Here is an 18,262-nt window from a genome sequence, read left to right on the forward strand (position 1 = left end):
TTGCAAGTAACTATAGGACCTATGTTGACCAAACTTGCATGGATGATACGTCTAAGGATGCACACTACCAGGCTTGCTTCGGATGCTGAATCTGACCTACATTTTCCGGTTGAGTGAATAGTTAAAAGTTTTTGGTGCAGGTTTCATTTCCAAGGAACTATGAGTTCTTTAATGACCAGTCTTGCATAGATGATACATCTAAGGATGCATACTTCCAGGCTTGCTTCGGAAGCTGAATCTGACCTACTTTTTGTGGATGAGTGAAAATGTTAGTTTTAATGCATGTTTCATTTCCAATAAACTATGAGCCCTATAATGAGCAAACTTGCATGGATGATACATCTAAGGATGCACACTAATGGACTTGCTTCGGATGCTGAATTGGACATACATTTTTCAGATAATAGACAAGGTAAAAGTTATGGTTGCAGGTCTATTACCAAAAACTATAAGGCTTATATAACATTGTATAAACCAAACTTTCACAAATGCTGCATCAATGTCACAACTGACCTCAAGTTGTGATGGATTCTTTATAGAATTTACTTTTTAACCAAAATAAATAATATTTTGGAATGTACAACTCCTGTGTAAAAACCAAGAAACAACAAGATTTATAAAAATTAGAATTTACTAACCAATAAATTTATACCAAGAAACAACAAGATTTATAAAAATTAACAATAAATTTATATGTACAATAAACATGAAACCGGCCAAAAGTTCAATCATGGTCATCACTGGACAAATTCACACTCCACACCACGTCCATGGTCCACCATATTGTCCATGTGGTCCACCATAGTGTCCCGTCCGGTCCACCATATCCAAGTAGCCTTACCACGTAAATAAATCCTCCCGTCCAAATAAAGCTAATATACAATTTTGGTCACCTACAATTTTCATAGGGTTTTCTAATCAAATATTCAAAATACATATCTGTTCAATATACTAGATTTTACAAACAAATAACAAAAGAAAACATGTATTTTTGCCGTTTAACAAGTAAATGAATTAGAGCGTAAATATATACATTCTCGCTATATTGCTAACCGTTTTACATCGAATATTGCTCTTTAAAGCTAATAACAAAAATATTGTAAAGTATAAAAACTTACTGAGCTGTGGCATTTTACACATTAAAATTATACTGTCGGCCCCCAGGTCTTGCTCTCAACGCCGCTACAAAACATCCCTGAATCCCAAGATCACACAGCAGGGGAAACAGCTAGAACACACCCAAGTTCACACAGCATGGGTTATATAAAGGCACACCCAAGATCACTAAGCATGGGTAAAGTATAACTCACGGCGTCCAGACCTCTTCTGACAAACACTAGCCAACACCCAGTATAAATAACTGACCAAACTACTCAAACGGGTTCGACGAGTATACGTTGATAAAAATAGCAACAAGTACAACTCAGTGACCAATAGTGCGTAAATGAAATAAACGATAACTCTTAATACCTGTACAATAAATATAAAACATTGACACAAACAACCTTTACAATAGCTAATATAAACATTGACACAATGCAAAACTTGTGACAATACCTCCCTTCTTAAGACACAAAATGCAATTTTGTGACAAAAATGGAAAACTATGTACACAACAAAGTCTTTATGAATACGAACTTACTCAGGAACAACACGACTGAGAAAATCAGCTCCAATATTATCTACACCTCTAATAACTTCAGTTCTAAAGTTGAACGCTTGTAGAAAAAGAGACCATCTCATCAACCTGCCGTTTGAAGCTTTAGTCTTTTGTAAATGCAGTAGTGGTCTGTGATCTGTCTCCACAACAAACGCTCTTCCATACAAGTAAGACTGAAATTTCTGTATAGCCCATACAACTGCAAGACACTCTTTCTCCACCACCGAATAACGTTGTTCTCTGTCTAGCAGCTTCCGGCTTGCGTACGCAACAGGAAATGTACGTCCATCATGCTTCTGCATCAGCACTGCACCAACTCCATGATTAGATGCATCGGTCCTTAAGATGAATGGCTTCGTCAAATCTGGTAATCTGAGAATTGGACTGTAGAGCAACATAGATTTTAAACTCTTAAATGAATTATCATGTTCTTGTTTCCAGTCAAATTTGTTTGGAACACCTTTCTTGGTTAAATCAGTTAAAGGAGCAGCAATAGTGGAAAAGTTTGGCACAAATTTTCTGTAATAGCCAATCAAACCAAGGAAAGATCTAACCTGCTTCTTTGTCTCTGGCCTTGGTGCTTCTTGGATAGCTCTCAACTTCTTGTTGGTTGGCTGTAAGGTACCTCCTCCAATAACATGACCCAAGTACTCTAGTCTCGTCTGCGCTATCTCACATTTGGAGGGTTTTGCTGTTAATTGCGCTCTCTGTAGTCTCTCCAGCACTTTTCTTAGTTCTGTAACATGTTCTTCAAAAGTTTCTGTATGAATGAGAATGTCATCAACAAAACTATCAGTATGCTCTAAACCTTTTAGAATTTTCCGCATGAGTCTATTAAAAGTAGCTTGGCTATTTTTCATACCGAAGGGCATTACTTTAAATCTGTACAAACCATCTGGTGTTAAAAATGATGTTAAGTCTCTATCTTCTTCTCTCATTGGAATCTGCCAATATCCCTTACATAAATCAAGTTTAGAAAAGAAACGACTGTTACTAATTTTAGTCATGATTTCATCTGGATCTGGCATTGGTTCTGGATCAAAAATCGTTACCTTGTTCAAGTTACGAAAATCCACACATATTCTCTGGCTACCATCGGACTTCTTTGCCACGACAATCGAACTAGCATACGGTGATTCTGATGGTTCGATGATATCCATGTCAATCATATGCTGTATTTCTTCTCGGACTGCACTTCTGACTGCATACGGTATCTGATATGGTCTGTTTCTGATTGGTTCTTTGGTAGTGAGATGAACTTCATGCTGGATAACATTCGTTCTACCAGGTAGATCTGTTAAAACTTCCTGAAATTCATGTAAAACATCATTTATGTTTTCAAGCTGATCTGATGACAGTGAATGATTTACCTTGACATCTGTGAATGATTCTGTTGCTTTCATTGGAAGAAGATGTAACAAATGTTCATTACTTGAGTCCTCTGTTTCTTCCGATTCCAAAACAACACAAGACGCTAAAGTTGTTGGCGAGTCTGTATTCCTTTCCTCTCGAACATTGTATTTCTTCAATAAATTTGCATGAAACAAACGAATATGTCCATTCATATCTATCTGGTAATCAGTTTGTCCTTTTCTATCAACTACTTTGAAAGGTCCTTTCCACTGCATTAAAAGTTTGTTATGGTCTGTTGGAAGCAAAAGAAGAACGAAATCACCAACCTTGAAAGATCTCGGCTTTGTCCTTTTATCATACTGTTTCTTGTAATGGTCTTTGGACTTCTGAAGTTCTCTCTGAGCCAGCTCACACGTTCTTGCTAGTCGCTCCTTAAGGTCAAGCACATACTGGTAAGTAGTTTTCACTTCCGGGTCCTTCTCCTCCTTTGTCCACAGTTCCTTTCAAAACTGCCATAGGTCCCCTAACATTACGTGCATAAACTAGATCAAATGGAGAAAATTTAGTGCTTTCTTGTGGTACTTCTCGATAAGCAAATAACAATGCTGGTAAATATCTATCCCAGTCTTTTGGTCTTTCAGAACTCATTTCCTTAACATTGACTTCAAAGTACCATTAAACTTTTCTACTAGTCCATTACATGCTGGATGGTATGGAGTTGTTACTAATTGCTTAAATGATAAAAGTCGACCCACCTCTTTCATAATGTTGGAGGTAAATTGCGTACCCATGTCTGACAGTACTTCTTTTGGAATGCCAACTCTGCTGAATATCTCTACCAACGCTTCTGCCACCGTCTCTGTATCGATGTTCTTCAATGCAACCGCCTCTGGATACCTAGTACTGTAATCTACAACAGTCAAAATGTATCTATTGCCTTTGTCAGTAATTGGAGAAAGCGGACCTACCAAATCTACGGCTACCCGTTCAAATGGTGTATCAATAAGTGGCATTTTCTCCAACGGAATCTTCGTCACTTTGCCCTTAGGAAATGTTCTTTGGCATATGTCACATGATTGGCAATATCTCGTCACGTCACCCTGGATTCCAGGCCAATAGAAATTCGACATGATGCGGTCTAGAGTCTTCTTTGTACCAAGATGTCCGCCTAGGATACTGTCGTGCGCAATCTTCATAACTTTCTGTCGCAAAGGTTCTGGAACAACAAGTTGTTTATACAGTTTTTGATCACTAACCTTTTTTGAATGATAATGTCTGTACAACAGTCCTCTTTCAACACTAAACCATGTCTCTATATTTTCACCTATGTTCTTCTTTCTGCCAGTCGCTGCATGCTCACGATACACTTTCAGGGAAGAATCGTCCATCTGCAGTTGCTTCATCTGATCAATTGTCATATCAGTATCCACTAAATCTGTAACATTTAGCTTTTTCATACCTTTGTCTTCTTTTTTCTTTTGATTTCTTGTCTGTACTGCTTGAAGAAATTGACTACACTCTTCTCTTTCGTCCTTTCTACACCACTGTGGATCAGGATCCGTCTGATTTCTAGCACCATCGATGTTACCTATAATAAGATCATAAACAGGTTCTTTCATACATAGAGCATTGATATTACCTGTGAAATAGGGAGTGTCGACATAGATGGAAGCCTCCTCTACTGTACGAACTGTGCCGTCTATCAGAACACATCTCTGCACTTGTCCAGTCAGCTGATCATCTGTAACCAAGTCTCTCTTCACAACAACACCACTACAACCTGAGTCTCTTAACACTTTAACAAAGTTCTCACCAACATAACCCATAGCAACGGGCATCTTTTCACAAACCTTACAGACACCTCCAATAACAGGTAATACGTGTCCACATGCAAGTTTAACAAGTCCATCTGTGACACAACACTGCAACAGTTTATGTTGGGGAATGCATGCTGATCCTATGTGAGGCTGATTTTGATGCGATATTGCGTTGTCCATCCTGACTTCAGCAGAATTCTGTAAGTTGGAACTAGAATTGTCATTAGATTTTATGCAATTCAACTCACAGTTATGTTGACTCTGTAACATTGCAGCCTTTTGAGTATTGTGTGAAGTAGGTACTGCTCGAGGAATCTTCTGCTTGGAGAAACAGTTTCTTGCCAAATGTCCACTTTTCCCACATATGTAACATTTTCTTTCACCTTTTTGCTGTAGTGATCCTTGGTACATCTGTTGCTTTTGAATGGATCCACTGCTGTTACTCTGAACGCTAGAAGTGCTTGATGGTTGCTTCTGAAAAACTTGAAAGTCTTTAGTGAATGAAGTATAACCATGAGCTTCAATAAATTGGTCTGCGAGATTTGACATTTCTTCTACATTTTTCGGATGTCTTTCTTTGAGATACATTCCCAACTGCTTACTACAACTGTTTAAAAACTGTTCTCTTAAACACAAATCTTTAAGACCGTCATATGTTTTAGGACTATCTGCTAAAGACAACCATTTCTCTACATAATTGTTCAGCCTAGCAAAGAATTGTGAAGGATTCTCACCCTGTTCTGGTCTGCTGGAACGGAATTTGACACGAAACCCTTCTTCCGTTAGTTGAAAACGCCTTAACAACGATTGCTTCAAGGACCCATAATTCAAAGCCTCTGAAACTGGAAGTCTAGAATAAACCTCAAGAGCTTTACCTTTCAGGAGAGCACTAAGATTAATCGCCCATGAAGACTGTTCCCACTTAGCACATGAAGCAAACCTTTCGAATCTCTGTAAATATGAATCAATACAATCTTTAGATTCATCAAATGGAGGTAACTTTGGCAACTTAGCAAGCGATTGAGAAGCAAGACCCAGTGGACCTACAGCTAGTTCTCCAGCTTTTAATTTTTGTAATTCAGTTTCTTTCTTAAGTTTTTCTAATTCAATTTCGCTCTCAATCTTTCTCGCTTCTCTCTCTGCTGCCCTTTCCGCCCTTTCAAAATATTCTCTCTCTTTTCTGTCAACAAACTCTTGTAACTCAGTTCCTTGCAAACCTAACTTTTCTCCTAATTGTAAATACTCCATGGTTACAATATGCAACGCAACAACAAACAACAAATGTGAAAATAAGAAAATGACAAAATGCATATGAACAAAAATATTTTGTACAAAACCTGCGAAAAAAATAATTCAAACAATAGAAATCTTTTTCAACTAAAGCCTTTTCTACAAACCGTGAAAATAATGCAGGTATACTTGGTAACAGGAAGTCTATCCCACCGCTGCCACCAAAAATGTCACAACTGACCTCAAGTTGTGATGGATTCTTTATAGAATTTACTAACCAAAATAAATAATATTTTGGAAGACCTCCTGTGTACCAAGAAACAACAAGATTTATAAAAATTAACAATAAATTTATCTACATATGTACAATAAACATGAAACCGGCCAAAAGTTCAATCATGGTCATCACTGGACAAATTCACACTCCACACCACGTCCATGGTCCACCATATTGTCCCTGTGGTCCACCATAGTGTCCCGTCCGGTCCACCATATCCAAGTAGCCTTACCACGTAAATAAATCCTCCCGTCCAAATAAAGCTAATATACAATTTTGGTCACCTACAATTTTCATAGGGTTTTCTAATCAAATATTCAAAATACATATCTGTTCAATATACTAGATTTTACAAACAAATAACAAAAGAAAACATGTATTTTTGCCGTTTAACAAGTAAATGAATTAGAGCGTAAATATATACATTCTCGCTATATTGCTAACCGTTTTACATCGAATATTGCTCTTTAAAGCTAATAACAAAAATATTGTAAAGTATAAAAACTTACTGAGCTGTGGCATTTTACACATTAAAATTATACTGTCGGCCCCCAGGTCTTGCTCTCAACGCCGCTACAAAACATCCCTGAATCCCAAGATCACAGAGCAGGGGAAACAGCTAGAACACACCCAAGTTCACACAGCATGGGTTATATAAAGGCACACCCAAGATCACTAAGCATGGGTAAAGTATAACTCACGACGTCCAGACCTCTTCTGACAAACACTAGCCAACACCCAGTATAAATAACTGACCAAACTACTCAAACGGGTTCGACGAGTATACGTTGATAAAAATAGCAACAAGTACAACTCAGTGACCAATAGTGCGTAAATGAAATAAACGATAACTCTTACCAATACCTGTACAATAAGCTAATATAAAACATTGACACAATGTCACTTGTGACAAATACGTCAATAAAATTGATCAGTGCTGCCATTTTTGAACTGATGAGGCGGTGCCTGAGATACTATTCATTAATTTTTTTTGGCCTTAATAACTTTGTTATAATCTTCATTACAAAAATTGATGACCTTGTGTGTAATGATCTTGATTCAAGGTCATACTGGCAATTTCAAATCAAGGTCACTGACAGAAAAGGTATAAAATTTTACTTGCCTACCTTTGTACAATGCCAGTCAATCTAGATAAATTAACCCCTTTGTCAAAATAACCAGGGTATGCCATTTATATGTGTGACGGTGTGCATTTAATTTAATTCCAGTGTATTTTCTTTTCTTGCAGCATGGTGTCCTGAAATATGTTGGTTACTGTGATCCTTTGTTTTCAGAAGTACAGAAATGTTTGAGGAAGGAGGTAATGTTCAATATTGATATGTTTTTTTTGTTTGTAAAGTTAAATTTAATCCAATGTTTACCACTGTATCCCATAGATATGACACATTAGATTTTTTTTGATATCCCACAGTTAAGTGCAGTTGTGATTTTTTGCATAAGCGTGATGAAGTAAAATAAAGTGGAGTCCTATATAAAAACAGTGTAAAAATTTGGCTGTGAAGTATTAAACATGGGATAAAAAAAAACTCCCATGATTTGTAGTTGGATATGACTTTTATCGAGCTTGTGTTTTTATCCCCTCACCAAGGCTCGGGAATAAAAAAAAAAATGCACACAACTTGTTGGATAAAATTACATCCAACTACAAATCATGGGAGATCCTATATATATAAATCTACACAGTAGGTGCATATCATTTAGCTACGTATTAGAAAACTGAATCAAAAAGTATCAAATTTGGATAATATGATTTTATCATACATCATCAATGTATATTTGCTGACTAGTAGTTGGTGGTGGGCAGTTACAATTTTTTTTTTCCCATGTGCTAAACTAAAAAAATATTTTCAATAATTTTTTTTTTCATATCAGAGAATAAATCGTAGAATAGAAAGCATGGAAAATGACAAAATGAAGATGAGAGAATACCGAGCTAGAATGGCCAAGGGAGAAGCATAGTCACCAGGGGATGTTGAAAATCTGTGTTAATATGTGATAAGTGGTTACATGTATGCTTGTGTTACAAGAGACTGAGAGGAAAATGAAAGTGTGATATCTACTCATGACAGTATTACATAGACTGAAAAGCTCAAATGACAGAGGAAAGAATTCCATTATTGGTTATGCAGTGAGTACAGCATGTGATATGTGTGTAATGAGTAAGTTTAGAGTCAAAAAATTATAAATGTGTTCATGGATTATCTGTACATGGAGGGAAAGAGTAATAATGGCTCTATACTTTTATTTGTTGTGGACAAGTTTGTCAATTTTAGGAGCAAGAAATAAGGTCAATGATCATGGCTATGAGTGTGTGTGGGAGGAACTAATTGAACTTTTTTTAAAAATATAATTATTGATTTTTGACGTTTTTAGATATCCACTGTGTGACTGTTAAATCTCATAATTTATTAAATATGCATAGAATGTGTCCCAAAATTATGGAAACCGTCTGTTGTTCCCAATATCAGAATTTATCTTTTAAAAAAATAAAACTTTCAAATACCCGGTACATAGGCACCAGTTTTAATCTAATTTACAATCTAGATTTAAATCAGTAAAGATGTAACAGAGCCTGGACTGTCGTCTGTAAACTGAGACCGGGTTTGTGTTGTAAGAGCAGCCCGCACGACTTGATCCAGTGTGCGTAAACGTTGGGCTATAGGCCTATCACTCTCTGTATTCAGTTCCTCTACAAGCTGACTTAGTCTGAAGGCTTTTTCCCGCTGTACTATGGGTGCTGTGGACTGTCGTCTGCGCCGCGGAGAGAGTGTGGTAGCAGACGACTCTGTCGATCCCTCAGCCTTTTGTATTTCCTGACTTTTCTCAGATTTCACCTCTGCATCACCTTCGTCCAAGTTTCGAACACTCTCTTCATCTTCAAGGATAATTTTACTTTTCTTCCTCATATCGACCTTTGAGAGTCTGCGTTCGCCGTGAGCAGTTTCTTCAGTGTGTGTTTTATGTACGCGGTTAACGCTATCCCTGCGGGACCGTCGCATCTGCTGCTGTCTCCTTGCGTTCTGTTCAACTGTTGGCACGGTTACACCTTTTGTAGCTGGTCTGTTAGTGAACATGTAGCGAATTCCTCCCATTATGGAAAAATTTATTCGAAAAGGTTCGTCTTCTATAATGAAAAAAAAATAAGGACAGAAATTAGTTAAACTGTCGACCTTGTCAAAAAGGGGAGGGAGGTTAGAGCACAACTGTAACAGTAACCAAATTTCAGCCTTACCCAGGAAGGGGGGGGTGGGTTGAAAAATAACTTTACCGTGAAGATGCACTGCCATCATTTGGCATTGTGATTCTCGGACATTTAGGTAATTCGGACCACTTTGATCTTTATGAGGAGTAGATGAAACCCATGGAACTGTCATTTTCTCCTTAAGGCGAAAGTAAAAATCTTTGGGATCATGACCCTTTAACCATTCATCCCGAAACCTTAAAAAAATTAGATGTTAAATGGTATACTCAATAATGGACGACCAAGTGCTCTCCGATTCTTACTTAAAATCACAGAAAATTTACCAACCTTCTCCAGAAGTAATAGAGAAGGGGGAAAATCAGAATCATGGCGTCGTGAAACAGCCCTCTGGTTGGTCCCGACTGGGTGAGAGAAACTGCAATGCTTGTCGCCAGGTCACTCGGAATGTTTACCTATAGTATATATATATCGACTCATTTTAGCAAGACGTGTTTTGTGAAAGAAGTGTGTAGATGCAGTGTATTATATTTCAGATAGCATTAATCTTATTTTGTACATGTGTTTCTATTTGTAAAAGCATGTTGTACATGTAGATGTCGCTAACCTGTACTCGCGGTAAAACCTCCGATATCAGATAACAGTCTATGATAGACTTGGCCTTCAGCTGCAGAAACTCCACGTCTTCTTTGGTTATGTTATCTCGGGTACTTATCTCATCAATATGCTTTTTGAACCTTTTATTACAATAAGATAATCTTGTTAATAATTTATATGATTGATTTATTTTTGTAATACACAGAACAGTGATTGTTGACAAGATAACTCTGTTGACAAGGTTAATTCCCGATGTTTAAGTTTTGAAGTACACTGGTATGACAGATTACATTGCCCTTAAACACTTTTTTCGTGACAAGTAACAAAGTTAAATAGGCTGTTTTATAAACGAAAGTCTCCCCTCACTCAGGTCGTAAAGCATCAAAACACTGTCAGTCAACGAACTTTGGATGAATTAAAAGAAACGTTAACGTGTAAAGTGTACATTTACATTTCCCTCAAATTTTATTTGAATTGAGCTCAATAAAATATTGTTGTGATAAAAAAAACTTGTTTAGTACTTTTGCACTTCGTTCCAGAAGTTTAGATCCGCCACTAGTTTGTTGACGATAACGAGCCGATTCCGTAGAACGACCCGCGTCTGGAAGGATGCTATAGTGCTGGACGTCAGCATCGACTTCTCGGCCATCTCTGGAAATATAAAACCAACGTAAATCCTCTACAGCATAACTGTCATTTACACAAAAATATGAAATAAAATATTTCTAATCATGTCGATTCATATGTAGGTAACTTATTAGGAGGTCTTGGTACTTTTTTGCTTGGTGTCCTTCTCCTGTTCGTTGCGGAGGTAGAGCTCCAGGAGTTTGAATTCGTACTCGTCCCTTAGGGCATCCATGAAGTCCATAATCAGATGTACAAATCCATGCCATAAATGTAACTGCATAAAACATTAAAACATTTACTATATACATGGTATAATATTTATCAATAAATTTTTTAAACTGCATTTCCACCTAACGTTTGACCCAACTGCAATCATATTTTATGTACATCTGTATCTGCTTTTTTTTTAGTTGATCAATGGTGTTATGCTGAAAAAATAAATGCTGAAAATTCTTCCAAAATGCCCTCTACCTACATTTTTGATTTGCTTGGAAGAATTGTTTTGACACTGTCAATGCTCACAATCATACTTGAAGAGCATCGCAATGAAACTTGCGTATTAGGTATGACATAAGGTCTTTGACAGATTTAGGAAGGTTCGCATCTAGTTGACTGTGCGACAGTGTGATTCCTCCTCCTCTGATTGATTGATTGACACTCAAAACATAAGGAAGGAACCCAAATCTGTAAGGTTAAATTAGATGGAAAACACAGCAATGCTTTACGTTGTCTTGCGTAATTACCGTTTTCCGTTTCTTCGGCGATTTCTTTTTATTGGCTAGAGCCTCTTTGTTGATGACCAGCTCTTCAGTGAGATCAGCAAATGTTGGCGATGGCACTAAGCTAGTCTCTGTATGCTCCGGAGGTGGGTAATCCGCGTCAACTGGGTATGTCTCCATATATCGGGGGAACCTACGCAGGTTAGACAGCAAGCAATCTTAAACCGGGGGTCATCAAATAAATAATTGGACATTTGTTTATTTTTATACATGTAGGTATGTGCACATGTATACTGAAAGAAAACTTTGACTGTGATTTTATTTTCTTAAATGAAATGGGGTTGTAAGTTGACCCCCTGTTTTACCATTTTCTCTCCATGGCGCGGAAGACGCTGGCCTGGGCACAGATAAGGACACTGGTTGGAATTCTCTCCATGGTAGGAATCTGACGGATGATGTCGTCACTACAGTCCAACAGGTAACCTAAACGTAAGGGAATTAACAGTCCAACAGGTAATACAAACAAGAGAATCAACAGTCCAACAAGTAACCTAATCATCAGAGAATAACAGTCCAACAGGTAACTTAACATAAGAGAATTCAAAATCCCAAAAGTAACCTTAACGTAAGATAATTAACAGTCCAAAAATTTATCTAAACATATAATAAGAAAATTTATAGTCCAAAAAATAACCTAACGTAAGAGAATTTGCGGTCTAACAAGTAGCCTAAACGTTTGAGAATTTACAGTTCAACAAGTAACATAAACGTTTGAGAATTTACAGTCTAAGAAGTAGCCTAAACGTTTGAGAATTTACAGTTCATCAAGTAACATAAACGTTTGAGAATTTACAGTCCAACAAGTAACATAAACGTTTGAGAATTTACAGTTCAACAAGTAACATAAACGTTTGAGAATTTACAGTCTAAGAAGTAACCTACACGTTTGAGAATTTACAGTCCAACAAGTAGTCTAAACGTTTGAGAATTTACAGTTCAACAAGTAACATAAACGTTTTAGAATTTACAGTCTAACAAGTAACATAAACGTTTGAGAATTTGCAGTCTAAGAAGTAGCCTACACGTTTGAGAATTTACAGTCCAACAAGTAGCCTAAACGTTTGAGAATTTACAGTCTAAGAAGTAGCCTAAACGTTTGAGAATTTACAGTCTAAGAAGTAGCCTAAACGTTTGAGAATTTAAAGTCTAAGAAGTAGCCTAAACGTTTGAGAATTTACAGTCTAAGAAGTAGCCTAAACGTTTGAGAATTTACAGTCCAACAAGTAGCCTAAACGTTTGAGAATTTACAGTTCAACAAGTAACATAAACGTTTGAGAATTTACAGTTCAACAAGTAGCCTAAACGTTTGAGAATTTACAGTCCAATAAGTAGCCTAAACGTTTGAGAATTTACAGTCTAAGAAGTAGCCTAAACGTTTGAGAATTTACAGTCTAAGAAGTAGCCTAAACGTTTGAGAATTTACAGTCTAAGAAGTAGCCTAAACGTTTGAGAATTTACAGTCTTAACAAGTAGCGTAAACGCAAGAAAAAAGAAACCTAAACGTAAGAGAATTTACCAATTATTAAGTAACCTAAACGTTGGAGAATTTAATGTCCACCTAAGAGAATTTCCAGTCCAGCAAGTAACCTAAACATAAGAGAATTTACAGTCAAACAAATAATCTTAACATGAGAGCATTTACAGTCTAGCAAGTAACCTAAACGTTATAGAATTTACTGTTCAGCAAGTAACCTAAACCTAAGAGAACTTTTGGAATCTTGCATTGTTTACCATATTCTTCAAATAAGGTAAACAAAAGCTGTCTTGCAACAATCATATGAAAACAAAGAGAAGACGGACCTTGCTTAGCGCTTTTGCTGAAGAATTTCCTGTATATGACGGAGATGAGGTGATTCCGGTGTCTGGCAGACTGGGCCTCTTTCAGATCCTCCACGTACTTCCAGAACAACAGAGGGTGGACGGTCTTGTTCCCCATCATGAACCTCTTAAAGAACTCGTAATGGACCGGGGATTGCAAGACCTCCATTAAATTTCTAGGGAAAATGCAAGCGACATTTTACTTTTTCATTTTACCTTACATTGTGGTATATATTTTTTAAAATTAAGAACATGTGGTAGAGAAAAGGAATGGTTTTAAGTCAACCTGTAACTAAAAAAAAGAAGAAACAAAAATTTATTGAAAGAAACTTAAGTTTACTCCTTGCGTAATTTGATATATATCAGACCTTGGTCTGGTCGGTCGCTCTATAAGAATTCCTCGCCGACGGAGCACAAGTCGTTGGAGACGAGACCGGTAGTGAACCTTCTCCAGAGCGGTCACTTCCGGTGTGTCCAGTATGACACGACGCGACACCTGTATAGTCTCGATGTTGATCTTTGGTTTGTGAAGAAGATTGTGAAGAAATTCTGGAAAGTGAAATAACATCTTATTATTAGGCAACGGTAATCAAAATTTGTAAAGACGGGATATTCGGTTTAAGATCATGTTCTCACTGACCATGTCGTTTGGCTGGTTCTCTCTTTATATGCAGGCTTCCATAGTCACTGTACAGTACGTCTGTTAGATCATCAATTTTGGCGGGAGTTTGTGGGAACATTCCACAACGACCATATTCAGCACATAGTACGGCGTATTCCATAGACTTCAAGGAATGCTCCTCTGTGATGGTAAGATTCATCAGGTCTGTCGTCAGGCGACTGTACGGCGAATTCGTGTCCACCGGTGACGTACTGAGGACGGGGGTTTCGTCCGTACCCTGGATCGCCTGCCCTGTGGGACTCTGCACGTTAGTGTTGATGAAGAACAGTGGGTCTGACTGCCCGCGCGAGGAGGCTGAACCGGGCGGAATCTCTATAATGTTTCTGTCAAACATCTTTGAACTACACTGCAGAAAAATAGAACTTTTCATTTTAGTGGTTTTACCTACCCCATCCCCTTAAAAAATATTGAATAAACCATTAAAACACCCCGCAGTCGAAGGCTACTCACTACTTTCATTCTAAATGATGTTCTTTCTTCTCTTGAATATTGTCGCCAGGATTCCCCCAGAGCCTGTCAAAAGATAATCTTGTAGTCAACAGTTTGAATTCAAAATTCTTAAACTGAAGATTATTTTCTTCAACAGAATGAGAGGTGAAGTCATTTTTCTTAATTTTGCCAAATGCATGTAATTTCTAGCTGCTATTCTTACATGTGAAATAATGCTTTGGGTGTTTGAAATCAAGGAAATGTCGTCTCGGGAACTCATACTTTGAAAAAGAGTCATTTTCAACTGATCCGAGAAAATGTCATACTCCAGATCGTTGTTAAATATGAGATATTTATCAGTAATTCTCCTCGCTATTTTCCGCTTAACAGGAATGCCGTATGGATCCAGATAGGTCTCATCTGCGTCTATATAGCGACGCACGTCACTCCAGAACTCAAACATTCGGGAATCCAAAAGCATCTGGCTTTTCTTCAAGAACTGGCTGTATGGGGAGCCAGCCAGTGCATCAGACGCAAGGGCGGCCATAAGTTTACTGTTTTTGTCCAGAGTAGCGCACTCAAACTTTAACCGCCGGCGTCCTTTGACGTAGGAGTTTACGGGTAGTGGGATAACGTAAAGCATTGGGGACCCCCTCAGTAAACGTGAGGACTCTGCCTTCTCCCAAGCTTCTAGCTCCTTCAGACCATAGGTATCGTCGGTCTCGTTTCTTTTGCCTCCACTCATGCCACCACTTTTCACACTATATCTTTGCGTCGAGTACCCTTGCCCTGAAATTGCACAAAAAATACTCTCATGCAACCGAGTATTGCAAACAATATGGCGTATAACACAAGAAATAGTGGTATTCTTTTGGTATATTTTAAGATTTTTCTTAAAATCTTTTTTACACTTTTACAATATGGCGTATAACGCAAGAAATAGTGGTATTCTTTTGGTATATTTTAAGATTTTTCTTTTTAAATCGTGGAAATTAAAGATTGATAAAAACATGAACAGGACATTACCGCTCCAAAGTGACAAGAGTTCCAAGGGTTCAATATTTCTGTCAGGGGATAGAGTGTCAAATTCAACATCATCTGGGGTTTGCGTACGCATATCTGATGACGTCAAACTGTATGCAGACTCTGGGAATTTGTCTGCATCACACGACAGAAACACAGGGGTGGTTGGCGACCCTGGACTTGACCTCGACGCACTGTAGACGCGAGGAAACATGATACGACAGCGAAGTTTCCGTTGCTGTGCTACTGTACCCACATCAAAAGGTGTTTCTCGCATTAAGAAGGCGATCGTCTGAGGAGTACCGATGTGGTAGAGATGAATGAAGTATCGTGGAACCCAGTAACGTCTTAATGCCGAGAGAAGAATTCTCTGGAGATTTTCGAATGCATCCCGGGGTTCAACTGTATACAGGACATCCATCTGACAAACCGCCTCCAAGATTTCATCGTATATCTCTTTTTCAGGTATCAGTTCAAAATCCATTTTGCCTTCAAATATGAAAAGTTAATAATTGATAAATGTCTTTCTCAAATCGTCCACAATATTTCAATTTTAAAACGATACCTGTGGCGAAGTTTTAATAGAGACGTTAATGTACCTTCAAATACGAGTCTCTTTCCTCTCGTCCTGAGGTCACAGACAGATCCTTCGGACAGGTAGGTGATTTTGATGTTGTGCGCCATCTCCGTCTTTTGGAGTTCGGTTCCTTCTGATCGTTTCCACTTCTCGATGTCAATCCAGCATCTGAACACATTCTCACCAGCTGTCCCTCTGATGTATTCCCGAAACATCTGCATGCCGCGCACGTGTCCGAGAACATTGCGAGCAAAGACGGTTTTTTTCTCCGATTCCTCTGACAAAAGAAAAATGACTTGGTAAATCTTAACTGCATTTAAAGTTAATGCAGAGTAAGTTAATCACAAGGTTACGGGCCCGAATCTGTTGTTGGACTTAAAAACATCTCCTTCGGATGAAACTACTACATTGTACTATAAAATCGAGTTCCTAGTAATCGAGTTCCTAGTCTGAGTAAATTGACACGAAAAAAGATTCCTTATTGCCCAATAGCTTGAAGAATCAAGGGCCTTCCTCCTGTCCATCGGCAAGTGATGCTTCTCAATATGAGTGAACACTTCTCCAATCCACGTGAAGCAAAGAAACAAACAGATAAAATGTGTTACTGGATTATGTGTTGCAGCTTATGTTGAGATGGTACTATTTTTCAGAGGTGTTTTTTTTTAAATTAAATACATGTATGATACCAGACACTCAAGTGCTAAAAAATAATAATCTACCTTTAAAAGTTCTGGATTGAAAATCCACCTCCACATCTCGGAGACGGCAGCAGAGGAGGTACTCATGAAAAAGGCTGGTGTTTTCAAAGAGGGGGTACCTCTCCTGGGTCAGGAAAGTGTACACGCATCGCCGGTCCACGTGCTGCGACAGTTAATCAGTTTATATATATATATATATATATATATATATATACATGTATATATATATATATATATTGTAAACCATGTTTAGATTATAGTTCACGTGTCTTCAAAAGAACAAGAATGACACATATAGATAGGTAACTGTGTAATTCTGTAAACAAAAATAAAATTTTCATGTTTCAAGTGAAATCTTTCAAATTTTTGAAGAGTACTTGAATATTTTTTTTTCCGGTAATAAACTTACATTATATAATTATTTTAAACAATATTGATACGGTGTAAGACAATTCTTAACTTTAAATTGTATCAATACATACGTTCTTTTTCTTTTTTATGGGAGGTTCGAACACAAATCCTTTCTCAATAAAATTGTAGAATATCTGCTGACCGAATACCTGCAGGAATGAAAGGTAAAATATTTGGTTAGTGTGTCTGACCGAAATAAAATAATTTCCTATAGTAATCAAATGAGACGGTTTACTTCATTCGTTGCAATTTTATTACTTACCGGTAAAGTAAGAAATACGTTGAAATAATCTGCAAAAGCTCTATCTTCGAGCAAGAATGCAAGCTCTTCATTGGTTGGAATTTTTGGACCTTGAAATAAATGCAACATCTACAGTTACTAATACTCCACATACTATTCGATGGCAGGCAAAACATGCCTAACTTGGAAGTGTTCTTACTTCAGAAAGTGTGGTGAAATTGATTTTCCACCACAATAATACTACGGAATTCTCAAGTTAAAATTCATGGGAGCCAATTTTCGTGGATATTTCCTCGGGATGTAATTTCGAGTATTCTATTATACCTACAAAGGAAACTTGACTTCCTTGAGTTACCATTAGTTTGTAAAGGGCAAGATAGGGTAAGACCCTTTTTGGCCTCTGATTTTGGGTGTCTTTCAGAATGATGCAATAGTTAATCCATAAGAACCTGTTGTCACCCCTGCCATAGAATGAGTATTGGTTCTAAGTTTTGGAATAGAGGTCACAGAGGGGTCAGAAAATAGGTCAATTTTCAAATTTTCTAATTTTTATGCAATTTTTCATCAATTTTACAGCGCATTTTGTTTCGGAAAACATAGAGCACAGGCTTGCCTATCTACCAAGTTCATATATTCTATTAAGTAGTATCATTTGCAATTTATGGTTTTAAAAAATCTCAGATAGGCAAGCTTGTGCTCTTCCGAAGAGAAAAATATCTCAAATATGATAATTGTGGTTCGGGAAAATGTCCTACTTCTGCACCCTCTAGTGACTTCCATGTAAGCTTTGAATCCAAATTAATGCTGGGTTTAAAGCAAGCAT

General features: G+C 37.5%; 1 protein-coding gene and 1 long non-coding RNA gene across 2 annotated transcripts; one reads left to right on the plus strand and one right to left on the minus strand.

The window, feature by feature from the left end:
* Positions 1-7,480: 7,480 nt before the first annotated feature.
* On the plus strand, positions 7,481-8,797 carry LOC134258804 (uncharacterized). The gene is made up of 2 exons (XR_009990226.1): positions 7,481-7,658; positions 8,231-8,797. It is a non-coding gene; the product is annotated as an uncharacterized LOC134258804 (long non-coding RNA).
* A 68-nt stretch (positions 8,798-8,865) lies between these two features.
* Positions 8,866-17,549, minus strand: LOC134258803 (regulator of G-protein signaling protein-like; the record flags this gene model as incomplete). Its single annotated transcript, XM_062741388.1, has 18 exons — positions 8,866-9,482; positions 9,627-9,796; positions 9,888-10,012; positions 10,165-10,294; positions 10,676-10,805; positions 10,929-11,055; positions 11,525-11,693; positions 11,866-11,983; positions 13,361-13,554; positions 13,747-13,927; positions 14,019-14,406; positions 14,511-14,573; positions 14,713-15,278; positions 15,516-16,001; positions 16,112-16,366; positions 16,809-16,950; positions 17,270-17,347; positions 17,461-17,549. Coding segments are annotated over 18 exons (3,989 nt in total), but the record flags the coding sequence as incomplete, so codon positions are not given.
* Positions 17,550-18,262: the final 713 nt, after the last annotated feature.

The sequence above is a fragment of the Saccostrea cucullata genome, unplaced genomic scaffold (assembly GCF_032062105.1).
Source record: "Saccostrea cucullata isolate Sc308-1 unplaced genomic scaffold, CSIRO_AGI_Scuc_v1 ctg12620, whole genome shotgun sequence".
Lineage (NCBI taxonomy): Eukaryota > Metazoa > Mollusca > Bivalvia > Ostreida > Ostreidae > Saccostrea > Saccostrea cuccullata.